Genomic DNA, 27,310 nt, shown 5'->3' on the forward strand with positions numbered 1-27,310 from the left:
TGGATCAGGCCAATGGCCCCTCCAGTCCAACACTCTGTGTCACATAAGAACATAAGAGAAGCCAGGTTGGATCAGGCCAATGGCCCCACCAGTCCAACACTCTGTGTCACATAAGAACATAATAGAAGCCCTGTTGGATCAGGCCAATGGACTCTCCAGTCCAACACTATGTGTCACATAAGAACATAAGAGAAGCCAGGTTGGATGAGGCCAATGGCCCATCCAGTCCAACACTCTGTGTCACATAAGAACATAAGAGAAGCCCTGTTGGATTAGGCCAATGGCCCATCCAGTCCAACACTCTGTTACTTAAGAACATAAGAGAAGTCATGTTGGATGGCCCATCCAGTCCAACACTCTGTGTCACATAAGAACATAAGAGAAGCTCTGTTGGATCAGGCCAATGGCCCATCCAGTCCAACACTCTTTGTCACTTAAAAACATAAGAGAAGCCATGTTGGATCAGGCCAATGGCCCCTCCAGTCCAACACTCTGTGTCACTTAAGAACATAAGAGAAGCCATGTTGGATCAGGCCAATGGCCCCTCCAGTCCAACACTCTGTGTCACATAAGAACATAAGAGAAGCCATGTTGGATCAGGCCAATGGCCCCTCCAGTCCAACACTCTGTGTCACTTAAGAACATAAGAGAAGCCATGTTGGATCAGGCCAATGGCCCCTCCAGTCCAACACTCTGTGTCACATAAGATCCTAAGAGAAGCCATGTTGGATCAGGCCAATGGCCCCTCCAGTCCAACACTCTGTGTCACTTAAGAACATAAGAGAAGCCCTGTTGGATCAGGCCAATGGCCCCTCCAGTCCAACTGTGTCACATAAGAACATAAGAGAAGCCCTGTTTGATCAGGCCAATGGCCCCTCCAGTCCAACACTCTGTGTCACTTAAGAACATAAGAGAAGCCACCACCACCTCTGTGGCAGTGAATTCCACATGTTAATCACCCTTTGGGTGAAGAAGTACTTCCTTTTATCCGTTTTAACCTGACTGCTTAGCAATTTCATCAAATGCCCAAGAGTTCTTGTATTGTGAGAAAGGGAGAAAAGTACTTCTTTCTCTTTCTCCATCGCATGCATTATCTTGCAAACCTCTATCATGTCACCTCGCAGTCGACGTTTCTCCAAGCTGAAGAGCCCCAAGCGTTTTAACCTTCCTTCCTAGGGAAAGTGTTCCAACCCTTTAATCATTCTAGTTGCCCTTTTCTGGACTTTTTCCAATGCTATAATATCCTTTTTGAGGTGCGGTGACCAGAGTTGTACACTTATGTATATGTATATGTTCGTTATAATATATTAGTAATCCGGTCACTATAACTTTTGTTGTGTTTTTGTACTCCATAAGTGACCTCTCAGTCTAACAACCCACCTGCGGATTGGCAACCGTATAAACAGTTTTGTTTTTTTTTTTTTTAAAGCAGGAACGCACAGGAACGCAGTTCCGGCTGGCTTTGTGTCAGGGGTGTGGCCTAATATGCATATGAGTCCCTGCTGGGCTTTTTCTACAAAAAAAGCCTTGTGTGAAACAATGGTGATGTCAGGGGGTGTGGCCTAATATGAAAATGAGTTCCTGCTGGGATTTCTCTGCATAAAAAGCCAGGCCTATAAATAACGCAGTTTGCGATTAGGTTTTACTGTGCAAAATGGAAAGAGCCACTTGCAAACAGTCACTGCGTGAAAACATTCTTACAGCTGATAATACGGACCGTGATGGATCAAGAGTCTGATTCGGTATAATGCAGCTTCATGTATGTATTCTTGTATCTTAATGTTCAAATGTCAGTGCCAAACCAGGTTCTTCCAGGTACCAACCCGGCGCTTGGTCAACAACATGGTGCAGGCTCTCTTTTGACTCCCCTGAAGTGACCCGAAAGCACCCTTAAGGAGCCGTGAAACTGTACTTTTGCTAGTTATAGTGTAACCAGCAAATACCCCCAGCGGGGAAAAATCCATTAAATGCAGAGGAGCTGAGAAACAAAACTTCTCTGTGCTTTTAATGAGTAACTCATTGACAGGGACGGCCACGCTGAGGGAGCGTAGAGAATTGTTTCCGATGGCAATTGCTGTCTGCGGGGGGTTCCTTTGTGACTCCTTGTTTTTAAGAATCTTTGGAGAACCAGCAGGCCTTTGTCGTACAGATGCCTGACGTTGAATAAGTCCAATGGGTCCGTCAATAAAGGGTAGAGACTCTGGATGGTTTGGCTAAACACCAGGCTTCTGTACCACATGCTGCTTATTGTTACAGCCTGCTGGGTCTGTTTATCCGCCTTGGGTTGCTGCTTATTTGTGGCGCATCTGCTAATCCGGAATGATACAAATAAATCGTGTTGTATTCTTCGTGGCTGCTTCAGCTTTATAAAATGCCAGATCACGATGGGGTTGGGACAGAATGATTTAGTGCCGCAGTCTATTAGATCTCAGCTTTCTTTTGTCCTAAAAAAAACAACAAACCCTTGCCGCTAGCCCTTTTCATTGCAGAGTTATGAGGAGAAACGTGTAGCCTGCAGCTTTCCCTTTACAAGTCTGCAACAAAAGAATTAATTTTCTCCTTTTTTAAGAAGAAGACTGCAGATTTATACCCCACCCTTCTCTCTGAATCAGAGACTCAGAGCGGCTTACAATCTCCTATATCTTCTTCCCCCACAGCAGATATCCTGTGAAGTGGGTGGGGCTGAGAGGGATCCCACAGCAGGTGCCCTTTCAAGGACAACTTCTGCGATAGCTATGGCTGACCCAAGGCCATTCCAGCAGCTGCAAGTGGAGGAGTGGGGAATCAAACCCGGTTCTCCCAGATAAGAGAGCTCTGGCTGACCCAAGGCCATTCCAGCAGCTGCAAGTGGAGGAGTGGGGAATCAAACCCGGTTCTCCCAGATAAGAGTCCGCACACTTAACCACCACACCAAACTGGCTCTCCGGAAGGCTGGGAGCTAGTACACTGTTGCAATAGTTGCTATAGCTCTATAATATATTGCTGTCACCCTCTAATCTCCCTTTCCTCAGGTTTTCCTCTGTCCTCCATATCTTCTTTCCTCAAAACGCTCTACAGTGCTGTTCAAAGTGCATTATCACCCCATCTGGATGCGAAGAGCCAACCCACGTTTTCCTGCTCTTAACCCTGCACCACTGCCCTTCGTCCACCTGCTTTCGAAGCCTTTCTTTTAAAAATTGGTAATCATTACAGCGCTATAATGCTATAACGCATCGGTCACCATGGTGCTCATAGTGGTCTTTGACACGTTTTCTAGCGTCTGCCGAGTGGACTGGGCCAAGTGCGGCTTTGGCCCAGCAAGGTTTCTGTTTGGCCAATGGAGATTTGATTGGCTTCGGCAACAGCTGCCACAACAGCACGGGGGTCTTCACGGTGTGACTGAAAATAAGCTTTGGCCCTGTCTTCTGTGGCAGCCATTTTGTTGCTACGGCTACCAAATGGTGTCAGGATACCAGTGTTGCCCACACGTCCATCAGTGTTCTTGTTGACAGCAGAGGAGGGGACTCACAATTATGGGTTTAAATTAAGGATGGGAAGGTACTGGCTGGATATAAGGAAAATGAACTTTTACAGTACAAGTTATTCAGCAGTGGAATTAGCTCCCTAGAGAGGTGATGAGCTCCTGTAACACTGGAAGTCTTCAAGCAGCGGGGGTGTCAAACTTATTTATTATGAGGGCCGGATCTGACAGAAATGAGACCTTGTTAGGCTGGGCCATGTCTGGTTGGACTGGGCCGTGTCGGGCCAACTCCTGTGTGTACCTATTTAAGATTAGGTAGCAGAGGTACGAACTTTATAAATGACTCAGACAAATACAAATACACACACATATATGTATATATAAACTTAAAACATGCTTAAAACATTAGCTTCCGTTGGTCTTAAAGGTGCTTTCTTTGTATTTCTTCCATGGGATTCAGGGAATTGGGCAAAGGAAGCTCTGGCTCTTCCCTTCCTTCCTCGGGATCAGGAGGGGGAGGAGCCTCAGCCAATAGAAGGAAGAGAGGCTCGGCTCGGCTCAGTAGCTCTGCTGTGCGACTGAGAGAGCCTGGCAAAGCAAGCTCTGCCTCTCCCCCCCTTCCTTCCCATGGGAGGAGCCTCAGCAAATGAAGAAAATGGAGGTTTTGCTCTGTCGTTTTTGTGCAATTGAGGAAGCCTTGCAAAGCAAATTGTAATGCAGAAGAAAGTAAAAGGGGGCGGGGGGGAAGGAAGCAGATGACAGCCAGTTGCTCGGGTAGGGGGCTGATTTGGCCCCCGGACCACATATTTGACACCCCTGCTCTTGGCTGATCCTGGGTTGAGCAGGGGGTTCCACTATATATAATCTTCAAGTGCTTGAAGGGCTGTCATATAGAGGATGGGGTGGAATTGTTTTCTGTGGTCCCAGAAGGCAGGACCAGAACCAATGGGTTGAAATTAAATCAAAAGAGTTTTCCGGCTCAACATGAGGAAGAACTTCCTGACCGTTAGAGCGGTTCCTCAGTGGAACAGGCTTCCTCCTTGGGAGGTGGTGGGCTCTCCTTCCTTGGAGGTTTTTCAACAGAGGCTAGATGGCCACCTGACAGCGATGAGGATCCTGTGAATTTAGGGGAAGGTGATTGTGAGTTTCCTGTATTGTGCAGGGGGTTGAACTACATGACCCTGGAGGTCTCTTCCAACTTTATGATTCTATAACAGATGGTCCGGATGGCCCTTCCAACTCTATGGTTCTGATTCTGGGACCGCTGTTATAGCAATTACCAATTATTTTAAAGCCTCAAGATGCCCTCTGGTGGCCTGGCTGGGGAGACAACAGCTGTGAGACAATCCTGACCTTGATGCGTCTGATTCGGTCTAAGGCAGCTTCATGCGTACATGTGTGAATCAAACTGGGAGTCTTTCGTTAGAGGCAGGGCTGTGGCTGAGCTGTAGAGCATCTGTCCGGCACGCAGAAGGTCCCAGGTTCAATCTACAGCATCTCCAGTTAAAAGAACCAGTCGGCAGGTGATGGAAAAGACCTCCGCACGAGACCCTGGAGAGCCACGGTCGGTCAGAGTAGACAAGACTGACCTTCATGGACCAAGAGTATGATTCAGTCTAAGGCAGTGTCATGATCTTAGGCCTAGTGAGGCCTACAGGCTCCAGGGAAGCCTGCATTAAAGTAGCTACAGGGCCCACATTCCCCAGGATCCCTTCTGTGCCTCGGATTGGGTGGGCAGCGGTTTTGGAGGGAAAACTGGCCCAGAGGGGTGGGACCCAGAAAGAAGGAAATAAAAAAGCCCAGCTGGAGAGGGAGAGTTGTTCTCTCTGAAAAGGCTGGGCTGGAGAGAAGGCTGCAGTCGTGAGAGCTCCCTCATCCAAAGAGTGGTAAGTCAGTTGGTGGAAGGGAATGTGTGGTGAGTCGCATCAGGGCCTTTTATTTGGCTTTGCCACACTTTTACTGTTTCCGTGTTCACTACTGCACTAAAAGTTACAACCCACTTATTTGTTCTTGAGCAGAAACGTATCGTTGTTATATTGCCTGTATTTGCATGTCTCTTCGGTCACAGATAAAAGGGACTTGCTGAGAAGGAAGTCAGGGGTCGGGTGGGAGTCCTGGGTCCTCCCAGACAGACTTTTACCAGAGCTGTGGCAGCCAGTAGAAGAAGATGAAGATATTGGATTTCTATCCCGCCCTCCACTCCAAAGAGTCTCAGAGCGGCTCACAATCTCCTTTCCCTTCCCCTCCACAACAGACACCCTGTGAGGTAGATGAAGATATTGGATTTATATCCCGCCCTCCACTCCGAAGAGTCTCAGAGAGGCTCACAATCTCCTTTACCTTCCCCCCCCCACAACAGACACCCTGTGAGGTAGATGAAGATATTGGATTTATATCCCGCCCTCCACTCCGAAGAGTCTCAGAGCGGCTCACAATCTCCTTTCACTTCCCCCCCACAACAGACACCCTGTGAGGTAGATGAAGATATTGGATTTATATCCCGCCCTCCACTCCGAAGAGTCTCAGAGCGGCTCACAATCTCCTTTACCTTCCTCCCCCACAACAGACACCCTGTGAGGTGGGTGGGGCTGGAGAGGGCTCTCACAGCAGCTGCCCTTTCAAGGACAACCTCTGCCAGAGCTATGGCTGACCCAAGGCCATTCCAGCAGGTGCAAGTGGAGGAGTGGGGAATCAAACCCGGTTCTCCCAGATAAGAGTCCGCACACTTAACCACAACACCAAACTGGCTCTCCCTGTCACCTGCTTGTGACAGGTGGGTTCATGCATCCATGTGTAAATCAAACTGAAAGTCTTTTGCTAGAGGAGGGGCTGTGGCCTAGCGGCAGAGCATGCAGAAAGTCCCAGGTTCAATCCCTGACATTTCCAGTTGAGACTGTAGATTATACCCCGCCCTTCTCTCTGAATCAAGAGTCTTAGAGCGGCTTACAATTTCCTTTCTCTTCTTCCCTCACAACAGACACACCCCGTGAGATAGGTGGGGGCGGAGAGGGCTCTGCGAGAGCAGGACAACTCTTGCGAGAGCTATGAAGAAGAGAACAGATTGGATTTATACCCTGCCCTTCACTAACTAAAGGAGTATTGGTGTTGTGTCCTAGGCTCAAATGGGAGAACTGTTACTTTTGGAGGGAAGCCGAACAAGCCAGAGCTTGAACTCCACACCAGGGTTCCAGAGAAGGCCTAAGCGTGCCCAATCAGGGGAAGGATTGAAACATAGTAGCCAATCAACATCCAGGCTCATACTGTACCCTGATAGGCCCTTAGGGCCCTGTAAATAGCCAATCCATGTAGATAGTTAAGGACCAATCAGAAGGGGGGAAGAATTGTATAAAGGAGCGGGAAGTTTGAACAGAGCTCAGTCTGTGTGTGTGTGTGTTCCTGAAGTAAAGCTTGCTGAAATCACTCTCCGACTCTGGTCTCTTACTGCGCCGATCCCAGTACATTACACTCAGAGTGCCTTACAAATCTCCTTTCCCTCCCCCCTTCCCACAACAGACACCCTGTGAGGTGGATGGGACTGAGAGGGCTCTCCCAGCAGCTGCCCTTTCAAGGACAACTCTGCCAGAGCTATGGCTGACCCAAGGCCATTCCAGCAGCTGCAAGTGGAGGAGTGGGGAATCAAACCCGGTTCTTCCAGATAAGAGAGCTCTGGCTGACCCAAGGCCATTCCAGCAGCTGCAAGTGGAGAAGCAAACCCGGTTCTCCCAGATAAGAGAGCTCTGGCTGACCCAAGGCCATTCCAGCAGCTGCAAGTGGAGGAGTGGGGAATCAAACCCTGTTCTCCCAGATAAGAGAGCTGTGGCTGACCCAAGGCCATTCCAGCAGGTGCAAGTGGAGGAGGGGGAATCAAACCCGGTTCTCCCAGATAAGAGAGCTGTGGCTGACCCAAGGCCATTCCAGCAGGTGCAAGTGGAGGAGTGGGGAATCAAACCCGGTTCTCCCAGATAAGAGAGCTCTGGCTGACCCAAGGCCATTCCAGCAGCTGCAACTGGAGGAGTGGGGAATCAAACCCAGCTCTCCCAGATAAGAGCCCACACACTTAACCACTACGCCAAACTCTCTAAAACAGGGGTGGCCAACGGTAGCTCTCCAGATGTTTTTGGCCTACAACTCCCATCAGCCCCAGCCATAGGCCATGCTGGCTGGGGCTGATGGGAGTTGTAGGCAAAAAAAACATCTGGAGAGCTACCGTTGGCCACCCCTGCTCTAAAAGGATCAGGGAAAGACTTCTGTCTGCCTGAGACCCTGAAGAGCAGCTGCCAGTCAAAGGAGGCAAGACTGACTTTGATGGGCCCAGGGTCTGATCCAGTAGAAGGCAGCTTCGTGAGTTCATGCGGCACATCAGCGCATTATTTTCTTTCCTCCACGCTGTATAGAAGAGATTTCATGGCGGGGTCGCTGGAAACTTAACAACAACGACAATTTATTTGTATTTATTTGTATCCCGCCCTCCTCGCCGGAGCAGGAGAATATTGGGGAATGCATGCCTGACGTAAGTGAAAGAGACCTCAAGAAAGGGTATGATTAATTAACATTGAGGGGCACTTTCCTCCCTTCCTAATTAATCCCAGGCCCTCCCCAAGGGCTTTTAAAAGCTTGATTTAAACTCAGCGTTGGCAGAGGCAAAAGTCTTCTCCTGAAACTGTCCCTAGGAAGTGACATCGGCCAAGTGTCTCTCTCCGGCCTTAATAGCAACATTTCAGATCTGTATGCAAGATTAGGTTTCAAAGGCACACTTAAGGGGGAAAGTTGTGGGTTTGCTTTGTGTGGCGTATGTTGCAGGGAAGGAGAAAGGAGAGTGGGGAAGGTTTTGTGGTAGCTGATTAAGAAAAGTCACCCGTACAGGGAAACTTTTAAGAACAGAAGAGAAGTCATGATGTAGCCGCCGTCACCTCCTGTGGCAGTGTATTCCATGTATTAATCACCCTTTGGGTGAAGAAGAACTTCCTTTTATCCGTTCTAACCCGACTGCTGAGCAATTTCATTGAAATGTCCATGAGTTTTCAAATTGTGAGAAAGGGAGAAAAGTCCTTTATCTTCTCCGTCCCATGCATAATCTTGTAAACCGCTATCATGTCACCCCGCAGTCGACGTTTCTCCAAGCTCAAGAGCCCCAAGCGCTTTAACCTTTCTTCATAGGGAAAGTGTTCCAAACCTTGAATCAGTCTAGTGAGTATTTGGGTGGGAGACCTCCACGGACGTCCAGGGTGGAAAAGCAAAAGCAGGCAAATGCAGGACACATCTGTTCTCTGAGCTCCAAATCAGGACCAAGCCACGGCTTAAATCCTGGTTTGAATCATGGTTTAGAAGAAGATTGGATTTATATCCTGCCCTCTACTCTGAATCTCAGAGCGGCTCACAATCTCCTTTCCCTTCCTCCCCCACAACAGACACCCTGTGAGGTAGATGAAGATATTGGATTTATATCCCGCCCTCCACTCCGAAGAGTCTCAAAGCGGATCACAATCTCCTTTCCCTTCCCCTCCCTCCACAACAGACACCCTGCGAGGTAGATGAAGATATTGGATTTATATCCCACCCTCCACTCCGAAGAGTCTCAGAGCAGCTCACAATCTCCTTTACCTTCCCCCCCACAACAGACACCCTGTGAGGTAGATGAAGATATTGGATTTATATCCCGCCCTCGACTCCGAAGAGTCTCAGAGCAGCTCACAATCTCCTTTACCTTCCCCCCCACAACAGACACACTGTGAGGTAGATGAAGATATTGGATTTATATCCCACCCTCGACTCCGAAGAGTCTCAGAGCAGCTCACAATCTCCTTTACCTTCCCCCCCACAACAGACACACTGTGAGGTAGATGAAGATATTGGATTTATATCCCGCCCTCCACTCCGAAGAGTCTCAAAGCGGATCACAATCTCCTTTCCCTTCCCCTCCCTCCACAACAGACACCCTGCGAGGTAGATGAAGATATTGGATTTATATCCCACCCTCCACTCCGAAGAGTCTCAGAGCAGCTCACAATCTCCTTTACCTTCCCCCCCACAACAGACACCCTGTGAGGTAGATGAAGATATTGGATTTATATCCCGCCCTCCACTCCGAAGAGTCTCAGAGCGGCTCACAATCTCCTTTCCCTTCCCCCCCACAACAGACACCCTGTGAGGTAGATGAAGATATTGGATTTATATCCCGCCCTCCACTCCGAAGAGTCTCAGAGCGGCTCACAATCTCCTTTACCTTCCTCCCCCCCCACAACAGACACCCTGTGAGGTAGATGAAGATATTGGATTTATATCCCGCCCTCCACTCCGAAGAGTCTCAGAGCGGCTCACAATCTCCTTTCCCTTCCCCCCCACAACAGACACCCTGTGAGGTAGATGAAGATATTGGATTTATATCCCGCCCTCCACTCCGAAGAGTCTCAGAGCGGCTCACAGTCTCCTTTATCTTTCTCCCCCACAACAGACACCTGTGAGGCGAGTGGAGCTGGGAGAGCTCTGACAGAAGCTGCCCTTTCAAGGACAGAGTCTCAGAGCAGCCTACAATCTCCTTTCCCTTCCTCCCCCACAACAGACACCCTGTGAGGCAGGTGGGGCTGAGACAGCTCTCCCAGAAGCTGCCCTTTCAAGGACAGAGTCTCAGAGCGGCCTACAATCTCCTTTCTCTTCCTCCCCCGCAATGGACACCCTGTGGGGTGGGTGGGACTGAGAGGGCTCTCACAGCAGCTGACCTTTCAAGGACAGAGTCTCAAAGCGGCTCACAATCTCCTTTCCCTTCCTCCCCCACAACAGACACCCTGTGAGGTGGGTGGGGTTGAGAGGGCTCTCCCAGAAGCTGACCTTTTAAGGACAGAATCTCAGAGTGGCCTACAATCTCCTTTGCCCCCCCCCCCCACAACAGACTCCCTGTGAAGTGAGTGGGGCTGGGAGAAGCTGCCCTTTCAAGGACAACTCCTCCAGAGCTATGGCTGACCCAAGGCCATTCCAGCAGCTGCAAGTGGAAGAGTGAGAAATCAAACCCGGTTCTCCCGGACAAGACTCCAGGTACTTCACCGCTACACCAAACTGGCTCTTTAGAGGGGGAAAGGATGGTTTGGGTGAAACGAGAAATGGCGGTGTGCTGGGCAAAGGGGCATTTTTGAATCACACAAAGATGGAGAAGGAAGTGGAGAGGGGCACCAGTGGCTTCCCCGGCCGTACCTAACATCCAACCTTGACACGTTGCTTCCTTTTCAACCCTACCGATGAGAAGACAAAAAGTGAAAACTCAGAAGGGAAACTGAAGTCCAACTTCGGCAGACTTTGAGTTTTATTAAAACGATGCAATAAATTAAACACACAGAAACACATTCGACCGCATGCGCTTAGGCGGCTCTATCTGAGCCCGATTCTTTGGGTTGCCTTGAGGATCCCCCCTTCCCTACCCCAAAGCATCTGTCAGTGCATGGAACTGGCATCCAAGATGATAAGAAAACCCTCTTGAAGTACTTGGAGGGCTGTCCCAGAGAGGACGGTGCAGAGTGGACGCCCTAGAGGAAGGGGAGGCAAACTGCGGCTCTTTCACACCTATCGTGCGGCTCTTGAAGCCTCCACCCCCACCCCAGCAGCTGACCTGGAAACGGCATTTCTCTCTTTCAAGCAGTTCTGCACGCCAAGCCAGATGGCAGCTTGGAGAACGCGCTGAAAGTTAAAGCTGCTTTCTTTCCACCTCTCCCTCCCGTCCCATCTATTTGCCTCCCTCCCTCCCCTCAAAAATCTGACCTTCACGTCTTGTGGCTCTCAAACGTTTGACATTTCTTCTATGCAGCTCTTACATTAGAAGAAGAAGAAGATTTTTGGATTTATATCCCGCCCTCCACTCCGAAGAGTCTCAGAGAGGCTCACAATCTCCTTTACCTTCCTCCCCCTCAACAGACACCCTGTGAGGTGGGTGGGGCTGGAGAGGGCTCTCACAGCAGCTGCCCTTTCAAGGACAACCTCTGCCAGAGCTCTGGCTGACCCAAGGCCATTCCAGCAGCTGCAAGTGGAGGAGTGGGGAATCAAACCCAGTTCTCCCAGAGAAGAGAGCTCTGGCTGACCCAAGGCCATTCCAGCAGGTGCAAGTGGAGGAGTGGGGAATCAAACCCGGTTCTCCCAGATAAGAGTCCGCACACTTAACCACTACACCAAACTGGCCACCCCTGGTTTACAGGGTGACCGCTGTCAGACTTGGGTGGGCCATGAAAGGATGGACTCGGCCCTAAAATGTTTCGGTTATAATTAATTGCCACTGATTTAACAAAATGCCTCCAGCTCTCTCCTTTTAACCCCTTTCTCACGTCCCTCTGGCGGGAACCAGTTTGGCACTTGCTGCTTCTGTAGGTGGCCTTGATTCTTCCCCATTTCGCCATCTTCTAGGCATTGAGAGAGCCTGGCAAAGCAAGCTCTTCCTCCCCTCCCCAAGGGAGGAGCCTCAGCCAGTGGAGAAAATAGAGGTTTTGCTCTGTAGCTCCTGTGTAATTCAGCAAGCCTGGCGAAGCAAGCTGAGATGCAGAAGGAAGCAAGAGAGAGGGAGAAGGAAGCAGATGACAGCCAGTTGCTCGGGGGCCTGATAGGAGCCCTCCAGCGGCCCGATTCGGCCCTCGGACCCCATGTTTCACACCCCTGCTCTAGACCCCCAGAAGAAGAAGACATTGGATTTATATTCCACCCTCCACTAAAGAGTCTCAAGAGTGGCTCACAATCTCCTTTATCTTCCCCCCCACAACAGACACCCTGTGAGGTGGGTGGGGCTGAGTGGGCTCTCACAGCAGCTGCCCTTTCAAGGACAACTCCTGTGATAACTATGGCTGACCCAAGGCCATTCCAGCAGCTGCAAGTGGAGGAGTGGGGAATTCAACCCGGTTCTCCCAGATAAGAGAGCTACGGCTGGCCCAAGGCCATTCCAGCAGCTGCCAGTGGAGGAGTGGGGAATCAAACCCTGTTCTCCCAGATAAGAGAGCTACGGCTGGCCCAAGGCCATTCCAGCAGCTGCCAGTGGAGGAGTGGGGAATCAAACCCTGTTCTCCCAGATAAGAGAGCTATGGCTGACCCAAGGCCATTCCAGCAGCTGCAAGTGGAGGAGTGGGGAATCAAACCTGGTTCTCCCAGAAAAGAGAGCTATGGCTGACCCAAGGCCATTCCAGCAGCTGCAAGTGGAGGAGTGGGGAATTCAACCCGGTTCTCCCAGATAAGAGAGCTCTGGCTGACCCAAGGCCATTCCAGCAGCTGCAAGTGGAGGAGTGGGGAAGCAAACCCGGTTCTCCCAGAGAAGAGAGCTCTGGCTGACCCAAGGCCATTCCAGCAGGTGCAAGTGGAGGAGTGGGAAATCAAACCCGGTTCTCCCAGATAAGAGAGCTCTGGCTGACCCAAGGCCATTCCAGCAGCTGCAAGTGGAGGAGTGGGGAATCAAACCCGGTTCTCCCAGATAAGAGTCCGCACACTTAACCACTACACTACACTGGCTCTCTGAACTTCTTGATGAACTGGATCTCCCACCCTTCTCATTGCCTGTTCGACAAAGGGAGTTTTGCCACCCTGGAAATCTTGTCCGTTTCTAAGCTGCCTCTGGACTTGAAACTTTTTATTTGATCCAAGTCACAGTCTTGCTAAGTCTGTGTCGGCCGGTTCCTTGCTCCTTCTTCCAGTGCACAGTTTACTAAGAAACGCTGGAAACAGATAGGGAAGCAGCCATTCTCTGAACTGCCAGAAAAGGCGTCTCGCAACACAAAGGAGAGAGAAAGGTTCTTACTACTAGCCAGCTATTTACACAGTAGTATTTCTTCTCCATTATTGAGGGAAGATGCTCAGTGACAGAGCCTCTGCTTGGCATGCAGAAAGTCCCAGGTTTGATCTCTGGTATCTCCATTCGAAAGGATCAGATGGCAGGTGATGGGAAAGACCTCTGCCTGAGCCCCTGGAGAACCTTTAGAGGGGTCGTGGCACAGTGGCAGAGCCTCTGCTTGCAATGCAGAAGGTCCCAGGTTCAATCCCTGGCATCTCCAGTTAGAAGGACCAGGCAGGAGGTGATGGGAAAGACCTCTGCCTTGAGACCCTGGAGAACCTTTAGAGGGACCATGGCTCAGTGGCGGAGCCTCTGCTTGCAATGCAGAAGGTCCCAGGTTCAATCCCTGGCATCTCCAGTTAGAAGGACCAGGCAGGAGGTGATGGGAAAGACCTCTGCCTTGAGACCCTGGAGAACCTTTAGAGGGACCATGGCTCAGTGGCGGAGCCTCTGCTTGCAGTGCAGAAGGTACCAGGTTCAATTCCTGGCATCTCCAGTTAGAAGGACCAGGCAGGAGGTGATGGGAAAAACCTCTGCCTGAGACCCTGGAGAACCTTTAGAGGGGTCGTGGCACAGTGGCAGAGCCTCTGCTTGGCATGCAGAAGGTCCCAGGTTCAATCCCCAGCATCTCCAGCTGAAAGGACTAGGCAGGAAGTGATGGGAAAGACCTCAGCCTGAGACCCTGGAGAGCCATGGAGTGGGGCTTGTAGCTCAGTGGAAGAGCATCTGCTTGGCATGCAGAAGGTGGCAGGTTCAATCCCCGGCATCTCCAGTTAAAAGGACCAGGCAGGAGGTGATGGGAAAGACCTCCGCCTGAGACCCTGGAGAGCAGCTGTCTGAGCAGACCGTTTTAACTCTGATAGGCCAATGGTCTGATTCAGTACAAGACAGACTCATAGGGAAGGACTGTGGCCGAGAGGTAGAGCATCTACTTGGCACGCAGAAGGTCTCCGGTTCAATCCCCGGCATCTCCAACTAAAAAGGGTCCAGGCAAGTAGGCGTGAAAAACCTCAGCTTGAGACCCTGGAGAGCCGCTGCCAGTCTGAGTAGACAAGACTGATTTTGATGGACCCAGCATCTGATTCAGTAGAAGGCAGCTTCGTATGTTCTAGGGAGGGACAGTGGTTCCAGTGGTAGAGCATCTGCTTGGCAAGCAGAAGGCCCCAGGTTCAATCCCCAGCATCTCAAGCTAAAAAGAGTCCAGGCAAGTAGGCATGAAAAACCTCAGCTTGAGACCCTGGAGAGCCAGGAATGGGGCTGTGGCTCAGTGGTAGAGCATCTGCTTGGGAAGCAGAAGGTCCCGGGTTCAGTCCCTGGCATCTCCAACTAAAAAGGGTCCAGGCAAATAGGCGTGGAAAACCTCAGCTTGAGACGCTGGAGAGCCGCTGCCAGTCTGAGCAGACAATACTGACTTTGATGGACCGAGGGTCTGATTCAGTAGAAGGCATCTTCATAAGTTCATATGTTAAGGGGAGGGGCTGTGGCTCAGTGGTAGAGCATCTGCTTGGTAAGCAGAAGGTCCCAGGGTCAATCCCCGGCAACGCCAACTAAAAAGGGTCCAGGCAAGTAGGCGTGAGAAACCTCAGCTTGAAACCCTGGAGAGCCATGATTGGGGCTGTGGCTCAGTGGTAGAGCATCTGCTTGGTAAGCAGAAGGTCCCGGGTTCAATTCCTGGCATCTCCAACTAAAAAGGGCCCAGGCAGTAGGTGACGGAGATGGAGGGACGGTGGCTCAGTGGTTGAGCGTCTGCTTGGGAAGCAGAAGGTCCTAGGTTCAATCCCAGGCATCTCCAACTAAAAAGGGTCCAGGAAAGTAGGCGTGAAAAACCTCAGCTTGAGACCCTGGAGAGCCATGAATGGGGCTGTGGCTCAGTGGTAGAGCATCTGCTTGGTATGCAGAAGGTCCCAGGTTCAGTCCCCGGCATCTCCAACTAAAAAGGGTCCAGGAAAGTAGGCGTGAAGAACCTCAGCTGGAGACCCTGGAGAGCCATGAATGGGGCTGTTGCTCAGTGGTAGAGCATCTGCTTGAAAAGCAGAAGGTCCCAGGTTCAATCCCCGGCATCTCCAACTAAAAAGGGTCCAGGCAAGTAGGTGTGAAGAACCTCAGCTTGAGACCCTGGAGAGCCATGAATGGGGCTGTTGCTCAGTGGTAGAGCATCTGCTTGGGAAGCAGAAGGTCCCAGGTTCAATCCCCGGCATCTCCAACTAAAAAGGGTCCAGGAAAGTAGGCGTGAAGAACCTCAGCTGGAGACCCTGGAGAGCCATGAATGGGGCTGTTGCTCAGTGGTAGAGCATCTGCTTGGGAAGCAGAAGGTCCCAGGTTCAATCCCCGGCATCTCCAACTAAAAAAGGGTCAAGGCAAGTAGGCATGAAAAACCTCAGCTTGAAACCCTGAAGAGCTGCTGCCAGCTCGAGGGTCTGATTCAGCAGAAGGCAGCTTCATATGTTCCTATGACAGCACGGCCCTTCAGGAATCGTGCTTCCATTTCGAGCTGACTTTATCCAGCAAGTGCCTGGTGCTTTCTCGGAACTTGCACTTGGTGAAGTAGAAGAGGATGGGGTCCAGGACGCTGTTCATGCTGGCGAACGGCCGGGTGCACTTGTAGGTGATGGCGAAGGACTGGAGGGTGATGCAGGACACGCCCGACAAGGAGCGGACGATCAGGTAGACGGTCTTGGTGAGGTGGAAGGGGAAGAAGCTGACGGCAAAGACCAAGACAACGATGACGATCATCCGGATGGCCTTGTCCTTCTTCTTGCGGACGGCCAAGCCGATGAGCTCGTCCCTCTGGCAGAGGATCCGGGTCATGCAGCAATAGCAGCCCAGGACGAGGACGAAGGGGATCAGGAAACCCGTGACCGTCAAGGTGATGCCATAGGGGAAGTAGCTGGCGGAGCGGTCGGGGGGGCTGAGGTCGTAGCAGACGGTCCGGTTCCGTTGGGTGCCGGTGGAGGCGTAGACGAAGGTGGGCAGGCACTGGGCAACGACCAGGAACCACACGGCCCCGCAGACAGCCCAGGTGAACCTTTTGCCCCTCTTCTTGTGCCAGGCGGAGAGCGGGTGGCAGATGCCCAGGTAGCGCTGGACGCTGATGCAAGTGAGGAAGAGGATGCTGCCGTGCAGGTTGGTGTAGAACTGGAAGCGCACGAAGCGGCAGGTGAAGTCACCGAAAGGCCAGTAGTCTTTCTGGGAGTAGTTGTAGATGAGGAGCGGCAGGGAGCAGATGTAGAGGAAGTCGGCCACCGCCAGGTTCAGCATGTAGATGGTGGTGCGGGTCAACGTCTTGCGGGAGAGCCAGACCTGGACGATAACGATAGAGTTCAAGGGAAGCCCCACCACAAAGACCACGGAGTAGACCAGCGGGAGCAGGATCTGCTTGAACTCCTCGTGGAAAGTGCAAGAGTTGTTCCCGCCAACAGAGGTGGTCAAGTTATCCATTCCTGACCTACTGGGTTCTCCTCATGCACAGCTCACATCCAAGGCTTTCCTCCAGCCGAGCAGAACCTGGGGGTGAGAAACATGTAGAGCAGTTAAGACTAGAGAATGTAAGAATATCAGCAGAGCACTGCTGGATTAGATCAGTGGTCCATCTAGACCAGCCACCGGTTCTCACAAAATAGCCAACCAGTTCCTCTGGAGGGACAACAACAGGGCACAGAAGCTGAGGCCTTCCCCCGAGAAGAACCTCAGAAGAGCCCTGCTGGATCAGACCAGTGAGGGTCCATCTAGTCCAGCCTCCTGTCTCACACAGGGGCCAACCAGTTCCTCTGGAGGGCCAACAACAGGGCAGAGAGGCCGAGGCCTTCCCCTGAGAAGAACCTCAGAAGAGCCCTGCTGGATCAGACCAGTGAGGGTCCATCTAGTCCAGCCTCCTGTCTCACACAGGGGCCAACCAGTTCCTCTGGAGGGCCAACAACAGGGCAGAGAGGCCGAGGCCTTCCCCTGAGAAGAACATCAGAAAAGCCCTGCTGGATCAGACCAGTGAGGGTCCATCTAGTCCAGCCTCCTGTCTCACACAATGGCCAACCAGTTCCTCTGGAGGGCCTATAACAGGGCAGAGAGGCTAAGGCCTTCCCCTGAGAAGAACCTCAGAAGAGCCCTGCTGGATCAGACCAGTGAGGGTCCATCTAGTCCAGCCTCCTGTCTCACACAGTGGCCAGTCAGTTCCACTGGAGGGCCAACAACAGGGTAGAGAGGCCGAGGCCTTCATAAGAACCTCAGAAGAGCCCTGCTGGATCAGACCAGTGAGGGTCCCTCTAGCCCAGTCTCCTGCCTCACACAGCAGTCAGTCAGTTCCTCTGGAGGGCGAATAACAGGGCAGAGAGGCCAAGGCCTTCATAAGAACATCAGAAGAGCCCTGCTGGATCAGACAAGTGAGGGTCCATCTAGTCCAGCCTCCTGTCTCACACAGGGGCCAACCAGTTCCTCCGGAGGGCCAGCAACAGGGCAGAGAGGCCGAGGCCTTCCCTGATAAAAACATCAGAAGAGCCCTGCTGGATCAGACCAGTGAGGGTCCATCTAGTCCAGCCTCCTGTCTCACACAGGGGCCAGCCAGTTCCTCTGGAGGGCCAACAACAGGGCAGAGAGGCCAAGGCCTTCCCCTGAGAAGAACCTCAGAAGAGCCCTGCTGGATCAGACCAGTGAGGGTCCATCTAGTCCAGCCTCCTGTCTCACACAGGGGCCAGTCAGTTCCTCTGGAGGGCCTATAACAGGGCAGAGAGGCTAAGGCCTTCCCCTGAGAAGAACATCAGAAGAGCCCTGCTGGATCAGACCAGTGAGGGTCCATCTAGTCCAGCCTCCTGTCTCACACAGGGGCCAGTCAGTTCCTCTGGAGGGCCTATAACAGGGCAGAGAGGCTAAGGCCTTCCCCTGAGAAGAACATCAGAAGAGCCCTGCTGGATCAGACCAGTGAGGGTCCATCTAGTCCAGCCTCCTGTCTCACACAGGGGCCAGTCAGTTCCTCTGGAGGGCCTATAACAGGACAGAGAGGCAGAGGCCTTCCCCTGAGAAGAACCTCAGAAGAGCCCTGCTGGGTCAGACCAGGGAGGGTCCATCTAGTCCAGCCTCCTGTCTCACACAGTGGCCAGTCAGTTCCTCTGGAGGGCCAACAACAGGGTAGAGAGGCCGAGGCCTTCATAAGAACCTCAGAAGAGCCCTGCTGGATCAGACCAGTGAGGGTCCCTCTAGCCCAGTCTCCTGTCTCACACAGCAGTCAGTCAGTTCCTCTGGAGGGCGAATAACAGGGCAGAGAGGCCAAGGCCTTCATAAGAACATCAGAAGAGCCCTGCTGGATCAGACCAGTGAGGGTCCATCTAGTCCAGCCTCCTGTCTCACACAGTGGCCAACCAGTTCCTTTGGAGGGCCAACAACAAGGCACAGAGGCTAAGGCCTTCCCGTGAGAAGAACATCAGAAGAGCCCTGCTGGATCAGACCAGTGAGGGTCCATCTAGTCCAGCCTCCTGTCTCACACAGGGGCCAACCAGTTCCTCTGCAGGGCCAACAACAGGGCAGAGAGGTTGCCTCCTAGCTAGGGCTTTTTTAGTAGCAGGAACTCCTTTGCATAGTAGGCTACAGCCTCCCGACGTAGCTCAATCCTCTTGGAGCTTACGGGGTTCTTTGTACAGGGCCTACTGTAAGCTCTTGGAAGATTGGCTACATCAAGGGGGTGTGACCTACCATGCAAAGGAGTTCTGGCTGTTCCTGGCTCTGGGATTCAGAGGTTATTCACTGTCTCTTTCTTTGGGGTTGTTGATGCAGTCGCTGGACTGCCGTGATGTCTGCATCCCGCAGCTTCGGCTACTTTGTCAAAATGAGTCTCTTGTTATAATTTTCACTCGCCAGTAGATGGCACTGTCATCACGTAACAGGAGCTAGATGTCCCCGCCGCTCATGCCAGTCCCAAAGGGACACCAGTACTGAAAAGGGAGGTGCGTCCTTAATGGAGTCCTGGTTGCTTCTGTCACAGAGCCTGCTGGAGAGTTAGGCATAGTTCAGAAGCTTGTACAGCTCTGCAACTAGAGGAGGTTGCCCAGAAAGACAGTGAGGGCCCAGAAATCCTGGGATGTTGGACTGGATGGGCCATTGGCCTGATCCAACATGGCTTCTCTTATGTTCTCATGAGACACAGAATGTTGGACTGGAGGGGCCACTGGCCTGATCCAACATGGCTTCTCTTATTTTCTTATGTGACACAGAGGGTTGGACTGGATGGGCCATTGGCCTGATCCAACATGGCTTCTCTTATGTTCTTATGTGACACAGAGGGTTGGACTGGAGGGGCCATTGGCCTGATCCAACAGGGCTTCTCTTATGTTCTTATGTGACACAGAGTGTTGGACTGGATGGGCCATTGGCCTGATCCAACATGGCTTCTCTTATGTTCTTATGTGACATAGAGAGTTGGACTGGATGGGCCATTGGCCTGATCCAACAGGGCTCCTCATGTTCTTATGTGACACAGAGTGCTGGACTGGATGGGCCATTGGCCTGATCCAACATGGCTTCTCTTTTGTTCTTATGTGACACAGAGAGTTGGACTGGATGGGCCATTGGCCTGATCCAACAGGGCTCTTCTTATGTTCTTATGTGACACAGAGTGTTGGACTGGATGGGCCACTGGCCTGATCCAACATGGCTTCTCTTATGTTCTTATGTGACACAGAGCGTTGGACTGGATGGGCCACTGGCCTGATCCAACAGGGCTTCTCTTATGTTCTTATGTGACACAGAGTGTTGGACTGGAGGGGCCACTGGCCTGATCCAACAGGGCTTCTCTTATGTTCTTATGTGACACAGAGTGTTGGACTGGATGGGCCATTGGCCTGATCCAACATGGCTTCTCTTAGGTTCTTATGTGACACAGAGTGTTGGACTGTCTCTGGTTCGGGAGGACTCGTCTCAAAGAGATGAAGGGTTGGCTTCTATTTTTCTACCGAGTAACGGATCAGAGTTGTCCACTGTGATGGTGACAAACAGTATGGACTGTCTGCTAGAGTCTCGAGGCGGCAGGAGAGAGGTGGCGGGCCTAGCTTGCTTGGGAAATTATAAATGTTTGTATGCAAATGCTAGAAGTGTCCGAAGTAAAATTGGTGAATTGGAATGTTTAGTGTTGGGAGAAAACATAGACATTGTGGGAATTTCAGAAACTTGGTGGAATGAGGAGAATCAGTGGGACACGGTGATTCCTGGATATAAGTTATATCGGAAGGATAGGGAGGGAGGGGTTGGAGGTGGGGTGGCTCTGTATGTCAGAGAGGATATACGGTCCAGTAAGACTGAGGTCAGAGAATTAGATTCCCTTTTAGAAATGCTTTGGGTTGAAATAGAGGGCCCAAAAGGAAATTTAACTATGGGAGTTTGTTATCGCCCACCAAATCAAAAGAGAGAGGACGATTATAATATGATGGAGGGATTAAAGATAGCGGCTAAACGTAAAAACTGTGTCGTAATAGGTGATTTTAACTACCCGCAGATTGATTGGGTCAATATGTGTTCTGGTCGAGAGAAAGAGATTGAGTTTCTTGATGCTCTCAATGACTGTGCTATGGAGCAGATGGTCTCAGAACCTACCAGGGGTGGGGCGATCCTGGATCTGGTCCTAAGTAATGCCCAAGACTTGGTGAGAGACGTAAAAGTGATTGCGCCGCTTGGGAACAGTGACCATAATGTTATTGATTTCACCATTTGTATAAATAGGGAGTTGCCCAAAAAGACCGCCACAACCACATTTAACTTTAAAAGGGGTAAATTCTCTGAGATGAGGAGGCATGTGAGGAGGAAACTGAAAGGAAAGGTAAATACGGTCAAAACCCTTGGGGAAGCTTGGAGACTATTTAAAACTATAATCCTAGAAGCTCAGATAAAATACATACCACAAGTTAGGAAAGGCACAAACAGGTATAAGAAGAGGCCAGCATGGTTAACAAACAAAGTAATGGAAGCTGTAAAAGGTAAGAAGGACTCCTTTAAGCGGTGGAAAACCAGTCCAAGTGAGATTAATAAAAGGGAACACAGGCAGTGGCAAATCAAATGCAAGACTGTGATCAGGCAGGCAAAAAGGGACTATGAGGAGCATATTGCAAAAAACATAAAGACCAACAATAAAAATTTCTTCAAATATATTAGAAGTAGGAAACCAGCCAGGGAAGCAGTGGGGCCCTTGGATGACCATGGGGTAAAAGGATTACTGAAGGAGGATGGGGAAATGGCTGAGAAGCTGAACGCATTTTTTGCCTCCGTCTTCACCGTGGAAGATGAGAAGTGTTTGCCCGCCCCAGAACCACTAATATTGGAAGGGGTGTTGAAAGACCTGAGTCAGATTGAGGTGACAAAAGAGGAGGTCCTACAACTGATAGACAAATTAAAAACTAATAAGTCACCGGGTCCGGATGGCATACATCCGAGAGTTCTGAAAGAACTCAAAGTTGAACTTGTGGATCTTCTAACAAAAATCTGTAATCTTTCATTGAAATCTGCCTCCGTTCCTGAGGACTGGAAGGTAGCAAATGTCACCCCCATCTTTAAAAAGGGTTCCAGAGGAGATCCGGGAAATTACAGGCCAGTCAGTCTGACTTCAATACCGGGAAAGTTGGTAGAAACCATTATCAAGGACAGAATGAGTAGGCACATTGATGAACACGGGTTATTGAGGAAGACTCAGCATGGGTTCTGCAAGGGAAGATCTTGCCTCACTAACCTGTTACATTTCTTTGAGGGGGTGAACAAACATGTGGACAAAGGAGACCCGATAGATGTTGTTTACCTTGACTTCCAGAAAGCTTTTGATAAAGTTCCTCATCAAAGGCTCCTTAGAAAGCTTGAGAGTCATGAAGTAAAAGGACAGGTCCTCTTGTGGATCAAAAACTGGCTGAGTAATAGGAAGCAGAGAGTGAGTATAAATGGGCAGTCTTCGCAGTGGAGGACGGTAAGCAGTGGGGTGCCGCAGGGCTCGGTACTGGGTCCCATGCTCTTTAACTTGTTCATAAATGATTTAGAGTTGGGAGTGAGCAGTGAAGTGGCCAAATTTGCGGATGACACTAAATTGTTCAGGGTGGTGAGAACCAGAGAGGATTGTGAGGAACTCCAAAGGGATCTGTTGAGGCTGGGTGAGTGGGCGTCAACGTGGCAGATGCGGTTCAATGTGGCCAAGTGCAAAGTAATGCACATTGGGGCCAAGAATCCCAGCTACAAATACAAGTTGATGGGGTGTGAACTGGCAGAGACAGACCAAGAGAGAGATCTTGGGGTCATGGTAGATAATTCACTGAAAATGTCAAGACAGTGTGCGTTTGCAATAAAAAAGGCCAACGCTATGCTGGGAATTATTAGGAAGGGAATTGAAAACAAATCAGCCAGTATCATAATGCCTCTGTATAAATCGATGGTGCGGTCTCATTTGGAGTACTGTGTGCAGTTCTGGTCGCCGCACCTCAAAAAGGATATTATAGCATTGGAGAAAGTTCAGAAAAGGGCAACTAAAATGATTAAAGGGCTGGAACACCTTCCCTATGAAGAAAGGTTGAAACGCTTAGGGCTCTTTAGCTTGGAGAAACGTCGACTGAGGGGTGACATGATAGAAGTTTACAAGATAATGCATGGGATGGAGAAAGTAGAGAAAGAAGTACTTTTCTCCCTTTCTCACAATACAAGAACTCGTGGGCATTCGATGAAATTGCTGAGCAGACAGGTTAAAACGGATAAAAGGAAGTACTTCTTCACCCAAAGGGTGATTAACATGTGGAATTCACTGCCACAGGAGGTGGTGGCGTCCACAAGCATAGCCACCTTCAAGAAGGGGTTAGATAAAAATATGGAGCAGAGGTCCATCAGTGGCTATTAGCCACAGTGTGTGTGTGTGTGCATATATATATATATATATATATATATATTTTTTGGCCGCTGTGTGACACAGAATGTTGGACTGGATGGGCCATTGGCCTGATCTAACATGGCTTCTCTTATGTTCTTATGGATGGGCCACTGGCCTGATCCAACATGGCTTCTCTTATGTTCTTATGTGACACAGAGTGTTGGACTGGTTTGGCCACTGGCCTGATCCAACATGGCTTTTCTTATGTTCTTATGTGACCCAGAGTGTTGGACTGGATGGGTCATTGGCCTGATCCAACATGGCTTCTCTTAGGTTCTTAAGAACATAAGAGAAGCCATATTGGATCAGGCCAACGGCCCATCCTGTCCAACACTCTGTGTCACACAGTGGCAAAAAATTTTATATATACACACACACTGTGGCTAATAGCCACTGATGGACCTGTGCTCCATATTTTTATCTAAACCCCTCTTGAAGGTGGCTATACTTGTGGCTGCCACCACCTCCTGTGGCAGTGAATTCCACATGTTAATCACCCTTTGGGTGAAGAAGTACTTCCTTTTATCCGTTTTAACCTGTCTGCTCAGCAATTTCATCGAATGCCCACGAGTTCTTGTATTGTGAGAAAGGGCGAAAAGTACCTCTTTCTCTACTTTCTCCATCCCATGCATTATCTTGTAAACCTCTATCATGTCACCCCGCAGTCGACGTTTCTCCAAGCTAAAGAGTCCCAAGCGTTTCAACCTTTCTTCCTAGGGAAAGTGTTCCAGCCCTTTAATCATCTAGTTGCCCTTTTCTGGACTTTTTCCAATGCTATAATATCCTTTTTCAGGTGCGGCGACCAGAACTGCACACAGTACTCCAAATGAGACCGCACCATCGATTTATACAGGGGCATTATGATACTGGCTGATTTGTTTTCAGTTCTTCTCACATCATTATGTAAGAAGTAGTTTGCTTAAAACTTAGTTGAAATACCAAAAATATGGAGATGAGAGGAAACCGCTGTGGATTGTGCCAATGGAAGCAATAAAGTTATATTCGGATATTGAGGAAAAGAAATGGTTACCATATAAACAATTGTTAAAAATACAAGGAGGCAAAGCAGAATTAAAACCAGTGGAAGAATTGGATTATAAATTTAATTGGTTTCAATGGTTACAAATTAAAAGTCTGCTGAAGCAGGATATTAGGAATGAAGGAATAAGAAGTTGATGAAGAAGAAGATGTTGGATTTCTATTCCGCACTCCACTCCGAAGAGTCTCAGAGCGGCCTACAATCTCCTTTCCCTTCCTCCCCCCCAACAGACACCCTGTGAGGTAGATGAAGATATTGGATTTAGATCCCGCCCTCCACTCCGAAGAGTCTCAGAGCAGCTCACAATCTCCTTTACCTTCCCCCCCACACAACAGACACCCTGTGAGGTAGATGAAGATATTGGACTTATATCCCACCCTCCACTCCGTAGAGTCTTAGAGCAGCTCACAATCTCCTTTACTTCCTCCCCCACAACAGACACCCTGTGAGGTAGATGAAGATATTGGATTTATATCCCGCCCTCAACTCCGAAGAGTCTCAGAGTGGCTCACAATCTTCTTTACCTTCCCCCCCACAACAGACACCCTGTGAGGTGGGTGGGACTGGAAAGGGCTCTCACAACAGCTGCCCTTTCAAGGACAACCTCTGCCAGAGCTATGGCTGACCCAAGGCCATGCTAGCAGGTGCAAGTGGAGGAGTGGAGAATCAAACCCGGTTCTCCCAGATAAGAGAGCTCTGGCTGACCCAAGGTCATTCCAGCAGGTGCAAGTGGAGGAATGGGGAATCAAACCCGGTTCTCCCAGAGAAGAGAGCTATGGCTGACCCAAGGCCATTCCAGCAGCTGCAAGTGGAGGAGTGGGGAATCAAACCCGGTGCTCCCTGATAAGAGAGCTCTGGCTGACCCAAGTCCATTCCAGCAGCTGCAAGTGGAGGAGTGGGGAATCAAACCCGGTTCTCCCCGATAAGAGAGCTATGGCTGACACAAGGCCATTCCAGCAGCTGCAAGTAGAGGAGTGGGAAATCAAACCTGGTTTTCCCCGATAAGATCCTGCACACTTAACCACTACACCAAACTGGCTCTGTTTCATGAAATCCTGCAAGGAATGCATTCTGTTTAATGACATCAATCCTTTTGCATCGCCTTTTGTCTTCTCTGTTTGCGTTGCTGTCTCGGGGGACTTTTCCCAACAGAAAGGCAGGTTTGGAATGCAGGTGCCCAGGGAACAGTTCCTCTTTCTACCCCAGAGACTATCAAGTTGCAATTAACCACAGAGCTGCCTGGGGAGTCCTGACAGAAAGGAAAGGCCAAGCATCGTCGCCATGGGCACCTGAGTTAAGGGAACATGCTTGGGGTGAGGTTGGGCTGATGACAGGTAATTCACCGTGCTTCCCAGTGCGCTGTTATGATCTCCACCTGACCCAGCAAAAGACCAGAGGATCAGGTAGGGGGGATCTCACTGCTAGGGCAAGGCGGGGTGAATCCTAGAGTTGGAAGGAACCTCCAGGGTCATCTAGTCCAACCCCCTGCACAATGCAGGAAACTCACAAATAAAGAAAAAGGTAAAGGTAGTCCCCTGTGCAAGCAGCAGTCGTTTCCGACTCTGGGGTGACGTTGCTTTCACGACGTTTTCGCAGCAGACCTCTCTTACGGAGTGGTTTGCCACTGCCTTCCGCAGTCATCTACGCTTTCCCCCTGGCAAGCTGGGGACTCGTTTGACCGACCTCGGAAGGATGGAAGGCTGAGTCAATCTGGAGCTGGCTACCTGAACCCAGCTTCCACCGGGATCGAACTCAGGTCGTGAGCAGAGCTTAGGACTGCAGTACTGCAGCTTTATCGCTCTGCTCCACAGGGCTCGTCAACTCAAAAATACCTCCCCCTAAATCCACAGGATCCTCGTTGCTGTCAGATGACCATCTAGCCTCTGTTGAAAAACCTCCAAGGAAGGAGAGCCCACCACCTCCCGAGGAAGCCTGTTCCACTGAGGAACCATTCTCACTGTAAGGAAGTTCTTCCTAATGTTGACCTGGAAACTCGTTTGATTTAATTTCAACCCATTGGTTCTGGTCCTATCTTCTGGGGCCACAGAAAACAATTCCACACCATCCTCTATAGGACAGCACTTCAAGGACTTGAAGATGGTGATCCTATCACCTCTCAGCCGCCTCCTCCCCAGGCTAAATATCCCCAGCTCCTTCAACCTTTCTTCATAGGTTCTGGTCCTACCTTCCGGGGCCACAGAAAACAATTCCACACCCTCCTCTATAGGACAGCCCTTCAAGGACTTGAAGATGGTGATCCTATCACCTCTCAGCCGCCTCCTCTCCAGGCTAAACATCCCCAGCTCCTTCAACCTTTCCTCATAGGACTTGGTCTCCAGACCCCTCATCCTCTAGATGACAGCCCTTCAAGGACTTGAAGATGGTGATCCTATCACCTCTCAGCCTGCCTCCTCTCCAGGCTAAACATCCCCAGCTCCTTCAACCTTTCCTCATAGGACTTGGTCTCCAGACCCCTCACCATCTTCGTCGCCCTCCTCTGGACCCGTTCCAGCTTGTCTAGATCCTTCTTAAAATGTGGCACCCCAAACTGAACACAATACTCCAGGTGAGGCCTTACCAGAGCGTAGTGATACCATCACTTCATGTGATCTGGACACTACACTTCTGTTGGTACAGCCAACATTGCATTTGCCTTTTTAGCCACCACATCACACTGCAGACGCATGTTCAGTCTACGGTCTACTAAGACCCCTAAATCCTTTTCACCGACTACTGCCAAGGCAAACCTCCCTCATCCTGTAGCCGTGTATTGGATTTTTCCTACCCAAATGCAGAACTTGACATGTATCCCTGTTAACATTCATTTTATTGGTTTTAGCTCAGCTTTCCAGTCTAGCAAGATCATCCTGTATTCTAATTCCGTCTTCTACTATATTTGCAACCGGGGCTTTTTTTTTGTAGCAGGAACTCCTTTGCATATTAGGCCACACACCCCTGATGTAGCCAGCCCTCCAAAAGCTTACAGGAGGCCCTGTACTAAAAGCCCTGTAACCTCTTGGAGGATTGGCTACATCAGGGGTGTGTGGCTTAATACGCAAAGGAAGAAGAAGAAGACCGTACATTTATACCCTGCTCTTCTCTCTGAATCAGTCTCAGAGCAGCTTACAATCTCCTTTATTATCCTCCACCACAACA

General features: G+C 50.4%; 1 protein-coding gene and 1 non-coding gene across 2 annotated transcripts; one reads left to right on the forward strand and one right to left on the reverse strand.

The window, feature by feature from the left end:
- The first annotated feature begins 15,241 nt into the window (after positions 1 to 15,241).
- TRNAF-GAA (transfer RNA phenylalanine (anticodon GAA)) lies at positions 15,242 to 15,313 on the forward strand. The gene has a single exon. It is a non-coding gene; the product is annotated as a tRNA-Phe (tRNA).
- A 399-nt stretch (positions 15,314 to 15,712) lies between these two features.
- Positions 15,713 to 16,750, reverse strand: LOC132565794 (P2Y purinoceptor 3-like). Its single transcript, XM_060230518.1, has one exon. The coding sequence runs from the start codon at positions 16,683 to 16,685 to the stop codon at positions 15,714 to 15,716; it is 972 nt and encodes a 323-aa protein (XP_060086501.1). The 5' UTR covers positions 16,686 to 16,750; the 3' UTR covers position 15,713.
- Positions 16,751 to 27,310: the final 10,560 nt, after the last annotated feature.

This window comes from Heteronotia binoei, unplaced genomic scaffold (genome assembly GCF_032191835.1).
Source record: "Heteronotia binoei isolate CCM8104 ecotype False Entrance Well unplaced genomic scaffold, APGP_CSIRO_Hbin_v1 ptg001704l, whole genome shotgun sequence".
In the NCBI taxonomy this organism is placed as follows: domain Eukaryota; kingdom Metazoa; phylum Chordata; class Lepidosauria; order Squamata; family Gekkonidae; genus Heteronotia; species Heteronotia binoei.

Excerpts from the sequence above, each read along its gene's own strand:
- LOC132565794 (XM_060230518.1), bottom strand. The coding sequence starts at position 16,685 with ATGGATAACTTGACCACCTCTGTTGGCGGGAACAACTCTTGCACTTTC.